Genomic DNA, 10,610 nt, shown 5'->3' on the forward strand with positions numbered 1-10,610 from the left:
TATACAAAAGAAATATATCTTTTCATATAATCAATTAGGTCATGTTTTAATTTAGGATAATATATTTCGTATGTTGTATGATGTTTTTATTAAACCTTGAAAATTTTAATTTGATGAAACAGTTGGCATGAAAATTTCAATCCGATTTATTAAAAAATTCATACACACTTAAATCCACTTAGTTTACTTACATTTAAACAACTTCAATTTTATCTCTATTTTTTTTGTTGTTTCCAGTTTGGGATAAAAGAAATCTAAGAATGGATTGAAGAATAAAAATGAATTGATTTAATTGTAAAAATGATTGAATAGAAATAGAAAAAATATAAAAGTGAGGAAAAAATGTAATATGTTTAAATAAAAGGTGGAGAGGAGAAGAATGTCTCTCTTTCACTGAACTTAGGTATGTGTGAATGGCTGCTAGCTAGCATGGTGGAAAGCTGTCCACTCTCATTGTCTTTCTCTAAAAATAGGAACTCAGAATTCCAATCTCTTCAATTTTCCATCCCAGTTGAGTAAATCCTCTTTCACCTTCACTTCACTTCACTTCACTCCCATCTTCCACTCTTTGCAAACTCTCTCACAGACACTACCTTTCCTTTCCTTTTCTTGCTCCCTCTTTCTCTTTCAGTATACTTTTCCCGATTCTCTATTTTTCCCCCCTTCAGCTCTGCTTCTCCACCCTCACACCCTCTTTGTCTTCACCATATTCACCTATTTGTTTTCTTCTACGTTTCTTTCCCCCTTCTTCACGTGCTCTTCTCACACCTTGTCCCTTTCTAGTTCTTCTCTCGCGGCTTCTTCTTTCCTCCTTTAATCCGTTTGGTTTCTCCAAAATCGAAGACCTTCATGGCTTTAGGAGAGTAAATTCATGTCTTTCTTTGTTGGGTAATGTAAAACAATGCTTTTTCAGTCGTTACCTTTCTGCTCAACTCACCCAACATGACCCCAAATTCCAGCTCTACCTGACCATAGCGAATTAGGAACACTGTCCGGATACTATTCAGGAGTCAATTGTTGTTTGGTCCTGTCTAATTGTCTTGCACCTACCCTGGTTCTTTTGCATGTGATGGAATCTTGGAGCTTTGTCCCTGAAGAAAAGGAGTGTGTCTCCAATGAGGCACTATCCCCTCCCAACACTCTCGGGAGGACCATAAATTCTTTCTTGGGCTGGGAACTCAAAACCCCATGTGGTTTCTCCAACGAGATGTTGGGTTTGGGTCAGCACACCATTGAGAATCAAGGTTTTGAGGAATTGGGTTTTCCAGAAATGTTGGGGAAACACTTGTCCGATGATCTAATTGCCAGTGTTTCAAGCAGAAAGGTGGATGCTGGAAGACAACACCAACCCAGTGACAGAATCACAGGAACTGTTGTGGATGCCCCAAGTGGCTTTTCTCAAAGAGGGGACTCAAATTCCAAGCTTTCAAACTCAAATTCCCTCATTGATTTGAAGCTGGGTCGATTTGCTGACCATGGAGATGCCATTGATCCGGGGTTTTCCAAAGTTTTGTCTTCTTCTGAGTCATCAACGCCTCCCAAGAGAGCTAGAGTTTCGGGGGTTCACTCTCAGACTGCATATTGCCAAGTCTATGGCTGTAACAAGGATCTCAGCTCCTGTAAAGATTACCACAAGAGGCACAAGGTGTGTGAGGTTCACTCCAAGACTGCCACCGTTATAGTCAATGGTATTGAGCAAAGGTTTTGCCAGCAATGTAGTAGGTTGGTCAAGTTTTCAACCGTTCATTTTACAATTCCAAGCTGCTAAATATGTATTACTATTGCTTGTCTCTTTTTGGTGCCTATTTGAATACTCAACATGACTGTTTACCTACTCAATTGTATGTCATATTGGTTGTAAAGGCTTTATCCGCTTTGGCTTATATACTTTTCCTTTCCCCTTTATATATGGTTAAGGTTACTAGTTTTGCTACTTCATAATGGACAAGTTTGAAATGAGAAGCTATGTTGTTGAGATATATAGTTTTGTTGTAATGTTTATTATATGATCCAGGTTTCATTTGCTGGCTGAATTTGATGATGGTAAACGAAGCTGCCGTAAACGCCTTGCAGGTCATAATGAGCGTAGAAGAAAGCCACAAATGGGGATTCATCCCGGAAAGTCTGGGAGGTTGCTTCAGCCATGTGGGGGTAATAAAATATTCTTAAAATAGTTCATGACATAGCTCTCCTCTCTCCTACACTTCCCTTTTCTCTTAAATTCCCATCTTACTTTTGGACACATGCACATTCAACCTCGCATTCTTCATTGATTAGATTTCATGTGATTGGCTACTTAATTATAACTCTGTTGGCACTAAAAAGTATAGAAGCACGCCTTTGAAAAGGTTGTTTCTTTTCCTTGTCCATTTCTACCTTTTCCAAGGCTTCATGTAATCCTCCATACAGCCTCAGAAATGATTCAAAGTTTTTGTTCGCCTTTCTGTTTAACATCTCACTTGATTCCCGTCCATACTATGGTACATTTGTCATACAGATTTCTGTCAGGTTTCATTCTGATGTCAGTGTCAATATTAACTCTTTGTGTTCAAACAGCCACACTTCAAAACATGTAATGTGGTCCAACTTATATTATATTCTAGAGGTAATCTACTAATTGGTATCCTGCTTTGTCACCCACCCAACAGAATAAATATGAATTTTCAAATGTTGATTTACCTGATGAATATATAATATATCTATAAGATATGCTGTGTCATCTCATAGCCACATTTGTTTCAAAATGTTTATTCTTCATTTATTTTCTGTTTTGACCTTGTGTAAACTAACTTCCTTTATTTTTGGGCTACATTGTCTAACTAGTTTTAATTTGGACTCTGTTGTTAGCAAATGTTAAGTGACTTCTTGAACAAAAGATTGGTGTTATCTCTTAGGGGAACTGTCCTTCAACTAGGTGAGGTTGACATGGACCACGCAATGTCTTTAGACTTTAAAACCAAAATTTCGTAGATGTTATTACCATGAGGTCTCTGTTGACAAATTCTCCAATGTCCTTCTCGGTCCACCTCTCCTCCTTCACATGGCTAAAACCATGCAATCTAAATTTCTCACACCACAGGTGCCACACATCCATCTCCCTGTTGATTAATCATTAACATCAACATGAAGCCCAATCAGCTGGAAATAACTTCCGAGCTTTTATACCATATACTAACCTTAATATTCTATGATATAGCTCAACTGTTGCCACTCTTTTTTCTGTTTCTAATTAACAAGGGTGAAAAAAGAGATGAAGCAGTGAGAGAGTTGTACGTTACTGTTTTAAGTTTTTTTTAATTGTTTCATGAAATGAAATAAACTTCTTTATTGTTAAAAAATTGTGATAAAACATCAAAAGTGTGTTAAAAAATTTCTAGTTGTTTTAATATTCAGAAACTCTTGAATTGGTCTTTAAATTGTATGGGACGTGCCCAAATTCTAAAGCTACTTTTGTTCCTTAATCATATTTTGAACCATTTAATTTACTCAGTTAATTTTAGATGGTTTCACGACTCTTGTAAGAACTGATTCCCCAACGCCAGGTTTCTCTACTTTTTTAGTCATCTGTTATTAGTAAAGTTGTTTGAATTTGATAAGGATCATGTGGTTGCAGATAGCAGATTTCAGGGAACTATGCTAACATCATCCTTTATCCGCCCAGAGATGCTTCCTAGTGGGGTCATGTGTTCTGAGAAATATGGTATGAGTGGCTTCTGGCGACATATCAAAGCAGAACACGGAGCTGGCTTTAGGCATCTTTCTTCTATGCCTGTATCCAATGGACATCCTCAGTCAAGATCATTATTTCCGTCATATAACGGAAAACAATTTCCTTTTCTTCAAGAAAATTGTGCAACATCCACCACAGGAAGCATCTTCTGTGAGAGCAATAGCCACTATCCACCTACCCTCAGGGCACAAGATTCTGGGTTAAGGCCACTATTCCAGGACACCATAGGAAATGAGGACTTCAATGTTTTTGATACAGCATCAACTGTTCAAGGATTATCGGGGATTTCAGACTCATGTTGTGCTCTCTCTCTTCTGTCATCTCAATCCCAGAACTCTTCTAGCCAATCATCAGGAATTCCCTTGGTTCACTCCTTGGTTATTCCAAGCAGTCATGGCCATCACTATAGCATGAGTCAGGTGTCTGAAAAGATAGGAATAAGCTCACAGACTTCTTCAAGCCGAGTGTCAGATAGTTTTCCTTCAGAACTGAATCATGCAGATGGAAGTCATCTCAGTCCTGTGTTAATATCAGACCATAATGATATTGTAAACTTTGATATGACAGATGGTATCTTCCATGGTTCTGAATTCATGAATGTGAAGGATAGACTTTCCTGCGAAGATGGTGCAACCATCGACTTGCTGCAATTGTCATCACAGCTTCAGCGAGTTGAGCATGAGAGGCAATCCATGCAGGTGAAGCAGGAGAATGATTCTTCTTGCACTCTGCGGATTACATAAAATGCTTTGGAAGAGGTACGTTTTCCTGTTTTGTGAAAATTTGGTGACCTAATTTCTCTATGCGGACTACATTGGCACTTTGCCTCAGGTAAACTTGTGGTTACCACTCTTCACTATGCACTAGCTTATACCATGCTTCCTCCATTCCTCTGCTTTCGAGGAAAACGAAAAATAATATTTGAGGCTGTCATTTAAGGCTCTATTTTAAAATGACTAATTAAATTATGTGAACTAACACCATCAGTGAAAGAGACTTTTTCTTATTCAATTTTTATTAAATTGTAGATCTTTAACATACTTTTCCGATCTAATATTGATACCGGTGTAAAAACTGTAAAAATGATGTATTGTGACATTAATGAGTTTGACATTAATAACATCTTGCATTGTCAAACTCATTAATTACTTTGACATTAACAATATATTATTGAATGGAAGTATAACATTTTTACACTCATAATGCATAAAATAAAACACCATCTCTTTTGGGTCTCTGGCCAAACAAACAAGTCATCATCCCCTTGAGCAATTAAGGGAAACGGTGTCTCACTTGCATGGTATGCATTTAAGTTTTTCAATCACCAAAAAAATTATTAATATTTAATTCTATGTTTGTGTAATGATTAATTAGGTATCAAATGATTCAATATATTGCTTTCCCTCTGTGAAGTACATTTACATAAAACGGAATTTAGAGGATGAAAATTTCATTTTGTATTTGTTGCAGGAAACAGGTTGTGCGGCATGTGACAGACACACCTAGGCCAGTCATCTTAGACAACGTAGGCCACAGTGAAATTGAATCTTCAAATGGTGCTATTTTCATCTGTTGCTAACTATTTAATGTAGTTTGCTTGTGCTGATTCGGTTCAAGAACTTGTCTGCAGAATAACTGATCTACTAAACACGTCAGGGGCTATATCTATGATATTAGTTCGGACGCAATTGTCCCAAGTGTAATGTATCCATCTGGATGTAATAAACAAATGCCTTAGATGTATGAAAATATGCTTGTCATGGCATAAACATTTCAAACCAGGACAATTGTTTACTAGAATTGACGTTCGATTTCGTGCCAACTTTGGCAATGACATTTTTTGTCGTACTGAAATATTAATCCTGCAGTGGTATTGTAATAATAAAGACAAGCTTTAGGTGTAACAGTTTACGAGTCTTGCTGTTTTTCAATAAAAATTAGAGTTTGATCAAAATATAAAGTTCTGAGTAACAACATTAGAAGCACAGTTGGATGAGTGATACTGTGGAAACCAGCCTGTTCTTGTTGGAATGTGGAAGGTAGAGATATATACTTTTATGCATATTTTCTGAAAAAGTAACTTTACATCACTTTGATGGGACAAGCAAATTCATAATCATGAATGAGAGAACCAGAATAGGGACTTGCCAGACCAACTCACTAATCTCGTTGAGAAGCGCGTCACTAAATTCAACACTTGAAGCACGTACCATTGTCACGAGTCTTGGTGCCACTCTGTATTCAAGGCATTAACCATTTTCATGCACAGAAACCTTCAAATACTCGTCTTCTTCCACAACCACCTACGCCACACAAGGATGACTACCAATTACCAACCAATGCTTTTGAAACCGAACCTATGCTTCTATTATATTTAAATTAAATTCCAACACATGTTAATAAAATTATTTGTTTTCGAAAACAAAAGAGATGACGAGTATGAGCGAGCATGAATTATGATAAGCTAGCAATATCAAATAATGGTGATGCACGTACAAATGATAAAACACTGAAGCCAGAATGAGCACAGATAATTAATACATCGAAAGAAAAAACAGTCCAGAAAAGTGTAGGGGGCGCTAACTAAATTTTATGCTTGAATTCATCAAAATGCTAGGAACTCAGTTGTCTACTCTAGAGAGCAAAAAAGAACAAAGAAAAACTAACGATTAGATAATTTTACAACGCAAAAGCTACAAAAAAACACCACGTGGGAGTATAAATCTACCCTTCTAAGTAAATAACAGGACAGAATTCTTGTGGCAAGCATGTATGCCACGGTGTTCCATGCATATTTTGAACCGTGTGAATGACTTCAGTTTCAGCAATCTTGTGCAGATAACTTGGGTAACTTCAAAAGAGAAGATGACGCCCTTATGTTCCACATACATAGATTCTCCAACATGATTAAGTCAATAACATTACCACACAAGCTAAAGTGCCAAAAACTGTGCTTAGTAAAGAGAAAACTAGTTTTGAATTTGCATTGGGCAGCCATGGATAGGCATCAGGAGGTGGCATTACACAGTTGTCTCCATTGAAATAAATTCTTCGAGGGAAAGCCCATCCCTTATCAAATGTGAAGGTTGATTTGTCCTTTCGGAATAAGAGCTCAGACTGCACATTCCCGAAGGGTCCTGCTGAAGTAAGTAAATCATTGTAGAACTTGACTCCCCACAGCATACCAGTATCATCTGCAAAACCAGATCCCAAAACAATCATACAAGAATTGGAATATTTTACTCACGAGTTTATCCAAGACTATATGATAGTTCAAGATAGAACTTACTTAAGCCCACATAAGGCGTTAGCGGCTTGTAGTTAAAGCTGAAAACCTGCGTTACATTGTCAAAGTTTGGATGCTGCACAACAAGGTTCCATTGTGAATAGTTCACTACGTAATTGAAATTTGTGATTGTGATTTTGATCCTCCAGTACTCTTTATATTGAAGTTTCACGTGCCAATGCACTCTAATAGGACACATATGATTGGTGCACCGGACCAGAGGTGTATTTATAGATTTGCCTGGTGGCGATACTACTGAAGCTAGATGTGGGGAATTGGGACTGTAAGAAAAGTTCAGAAAATTATATCAGAGGACAGTTTTATACATAACACAAGAATGATAAATTAATGACTTACTCTACACAGCTGCTAGGTTCTGTTCTGTTTTGGCAACCACAGGTGCAGGTAGGGCAGTTTACTATTGTACTGTTGTAGAAGGATGAAAGAGAAACACAGCACGTTGGGGTCTTCTGAGCTAGGAATTGAGAATACGTGCACGTTACATTCCAGGTCACTGCCAGAAAAAAATTCAGATTAGGTTTAAGCCAAATCTGAGAAACTAAAACTTGCTTTTCATAATTTTTCTGGTCAATGTATAATGCATAAGTAATTATGTCTAGTTACTTCACTACTTATTATTTGTTTGACTAAAAGCTAATAATCCCATCTCATCAATGAGGACAAATATTGCTGCTATGAAGGAAAATTGGGTTCTCTTGTTGGTAACTCAATAATATTAGCCTATTCAGTTTCTGTTTCTATAAGATAGGTGCACTTCTATACCTACAGATTTAATCAGATACAAAAGTCACTTCAGTTTTGTAAGAGAGAAAATTTATGGAATAAAGTCAAATGTGTACATCTATCTAGAACTACAGTTTTGTTTTTCAGATAAGTTCAGAAAGAAACAAGTATATATATATGTAAAGTTACAAGTCAATGCATTTTGCAAGTAACTTACTCAATGCTTGAGTGCTTCTCCTCTTGTCTTTGGTAATAAATTTAGTTGGTTTCACAATCTTTGCAGGGCCACAAGTATAACCAGGCCCTGGTGCTTTCAGGGTAAAATTTCTTGGTAGTTTGACCGTTTTGTTGGTTGTTCCTGCAGAACCAACACTGAGTTGAAATGAGCTTATTGCATGTTCAGGGTCCTGGGCCCATGAGGTTAGGACTCCCCCAGTGCAACAATTCGCAATCTGCTGGTTGTAAGGACTTCCAGGCAGTAAATCCACTATGGTTGGATCCTTCTTACAACAATGAGGGATGTTCCCTTTGAACCTTGAACAGTCCCCTTGCTCTGTGGTTTGGCCTCCCATTACATTCCAAATTACTTCCTTTTTTGCCCATGTCCACCCTAGTATCCATCCAGGGGCCTCAATATGCCGATACTGTTGAAAGTTGTACATTGTGACAACAGCCTGTAAAAGCAAGAAGGATTTAGTATGTTAAAGAAACAGACAATACAGCACCTAATATTGATTTCTATATAAATTTGAAGGTAATAAAAAATTGGTACAACCTATACACAATTACTGTCTGGTTCTAAATGATTGTAACTTACAACATGTCAAAAAATAGTAACCAATTAACCATAGGAGAAAACTTAGATGCACTTCCTTAAGTGCTATTTGTGTTGTTTTTTATCAAATAGAAGTTTCACCCTGGATACATGCACCGCTTGCTAAAACATGGAGTTCTAGCCATTGTGTAAGAATTGAAGTCTAACATTAACCATATTAAAGTTTAATCAAGCAGACACCCTAGAGGTCCAGATGAAACATGGCTTGTACAACTGAGAAGATCCACCAAGCCTAATACGAATCTAGTCCTGTACAGCTCTAATTTCTTAGTCCAAAATAATTTTCAGGTTAGATGCCAAAACTCACAATATGATGTTTTCCCAAGTATTTTCTGTCGTTATGAAACTAGTGATGATCACTTACCATATAGCCGTCTGGTGTCCAGCTTATGACATCCCATTTGATAGTGATGTTTCCGGTCGGATCAAGTGCATCATAGGCTTCTGTATATGATTGAACAACCATGAAAAGTAGAAGACTTTTGAATTCTGGGTAATATTACTTAAAGCAAACAATTTTATAGATCAAAGTTTCATATATCTCACAGCATTTCTTCTCAAGTGTAGATTAGAGAAGCCTCCAAAAAAGTAGTTTCTTCAAGTAGAAAATAAACAGAAAGCTTTCCCATTTTCCCTCTTCATTCAAAAGATGTTGAAAAGATACTTATGTCACATCCGCATAAAATCACCAAATGAACGTTAATTTAAGAAGTGTGTAACTGGGTTTGTCTATAGTTCTACAAAGAGAGCCAGAAGACAACAATACCCGACATGGTAGCCATTTCGTCATTAAAAACAAAAGCAAACAGCAAATATAAGCCTCAGCAATTGATAAGAACACAGTACAAATGCCTAGGAAACTTAAAGAAAGACTAAATGTAAAACACTAAAAACAGTTGAGAGAATCTCAGAAGTCCCAAAAAAACATTTCTTGTTTCTTCATTTTTTGTTTTAGTGAAAATAGGAATGATCCTGAATCTTCATGACAACTCTATTGTAAGAAAGTGTGTTCCCAAGCAATGTTGATATCAGTGAGGATGAAAGTTAAGCAGTACCAGTAGAAGAGAATGTAGTGCACAAGAGCAGTGACAGCAGTAAGAAGGCCAAGAAGCCACTACGGGGGACAGCAGATCCAGTGGTTGACAACCACACAGACTCCATTTCTTTCAGTGCAGAGTTTCTTTCACAATGGAAATGTAGCTAGAACTCACCCTTGACAAGGTTAAGGCTTTTGAGTTTGAGTTCAACTTGAAAAAACTCTCTTCTATCTGAAACACAGTTTGAGTTGCCAAATATCAATGACACCCTTGCGAGTGACATTATCATGCTCTCTCTGTCTTTTCAAAAATAAAATTACCAAAGTGTTCAGCTTTTCTTAGTGCTGTCATTATTATTATTATCAATATACTCTTTCTCACCCTTCATTTTCATTTCCAAGTACTAGTATTCCGGAAAAAATGTGATTTTTCCTTTCGATATTCCTTTTTTAGTTTTTAAATTTAATAAACATCAATCTGTTTTAGTTTCTCGTAAAAACCAAAAAGTACTCATTCTTCAGAATAAAAAATATAATTATTTCATTCTCAGTATCAATGTTGAGGACAGAGGAATGTAAGGGAAGTAATAACAGTATTATTTAATTCAATAGAAAGCAATGCAGTGAATGAAGAAAGAAGAACTATGGTGCGAAAAGGAAGACACCACTGAAGAGTAAAGACACGACACTTTCCCCTCCCTTTAATCATGTTTGCCGCGTCTATCATTTTTTTTATCCCAATAGATTTTCATTTTATATCACTATTTTATTTGATATTTAGGGGAGTAGATCAAAACTCATATGTTAATAAAAACGATACATAAGTAGACTATACATATTAATAAAAATTTCTAAAAACATACTATAAGGAAGTCTATTATAACAATGAAAAATATTTTTTATGAATAAATCATAAATTAACCAACTTATTAGCACACGTATTTCCTTCACGAAAAATATAAAAAACCCTAAATCTGAT

The 10,610-nt window shown here is 36.5% G+C and overlaps 2 protein-coding genes across 2 annotated transcripts; one reads left to right on the forward strand and one right to left on the reverse strand.

The window, feature by feature from the left end:
- Positions 1-355: 355 nt before the first annotated feature.
- On the forward strand, positions 356-5,634 carry LOC137807695 (uncharacterized). The gene is made up of 4 exons (XM_068608453.1): positions 356-1,722; positions 2,015-2,151; positions 3,614-4,488; positions 5,201-5,634. The coding sequence occupies exons 1-3, from the start codon at positions 1,070-1,072 to the stop codon at positions 4,471-4,473; spliced, it is 1,650 nt and encodes a 549-aa protein (XP_068464554.1). The 5' UTR covers positions 356-1,069; the 3' UTR covers positions 4,474-4,488; positions 5,201-5,634.
- Positions 5,635-6,304: 670 nt separating this feature from the next.
- LOC137807696 (protein COBRA) lies at positions 6,305-10,307 on the reverse strand. The gene is made up of 6 exons (XM_068608454.2): positions 9,651-10,307; positions 8,960-9,039; positions 7,978-8,434; positions 7,374-7,530; positions 7,020-7,297; positions 6,305-6,924 (listed from the first exon to the last, which is right to left on the reverse strand). Exons 1-6 carry the CDS (start codon positions 9,754-9,756, stop codon positions 6,638-6,640), a joined length of 1,365 nt encoding a protein of 454 aa, XP_068464555.1. The 5' UTR covers positions 9,757-10,307; the 3' UTR covers positions 6,305-6,637.
- Between the last annotated feature and the right edge of the window lie 303 nt (positions 10,308-10,610).

This window comes from Phaseolus vulgaris, chromosome 3 (assembly GCF_051622355.1).
Source record: "Phaseolus vulgaris cultivar YP4 chromosome 3, ASM5162235v1, whole genome shotgun sequence".
NCBI classification, from domain to species: Eukaryota; Viridiplantae; Streptophyta; class Magnoliopsida; order Fabales; family Fabaceae; genus Phaseolus; species Phaseolus vulgaris.

Excerpts from the sequence above, each read along its gene's own strand:
- LOC137807695 (XM_068608453.1), top strand. The coding sequence starts at position 1,070 with ATGGAATCTTGGAGCTTTGTCCCTGAAGAAAAGGAGTGTGTCTCCAAT. Across the intron at positions 1,723-2,014 it reads TTTTGCCAGCAATGTAGTAG|GTTTCATTTGCTGGCTGAAT; the intron begins GTTGGTCAAGTT and ends TATATGATCCAG. Across the intron at positions 2,152-3,613 it reads GTTGCTTCAGCCATGTGGGG|ATAGCAGATTTCAGGGAACT; the intron begins GTAATAAAATAT and ends ATGTGGTTGCAG.
- LOC137807696 (XM_068608454.2), bottom strand. The coding sequence starts at position 9,756 with ATGGAGTCTGTGTGGTTGTCAACCACTGGATCTGCTGTCCCCCGTAGT. Across the intron at positions 9,040-9,650 it reads CACTACATTCTCTTCTACTG|AAGCCTATGATGCACTTGAT; the intron begins GTACTGCTTAAC and ends AATCATATACAG. Across the intron at positions 7,531-7,977 it reads GAGAAGCACTCAAGCATTGA|TGACCTGGAATGTAACGTGC; the intron begins GTAAGTTACTTG and ends TTTTTCTGGCAG.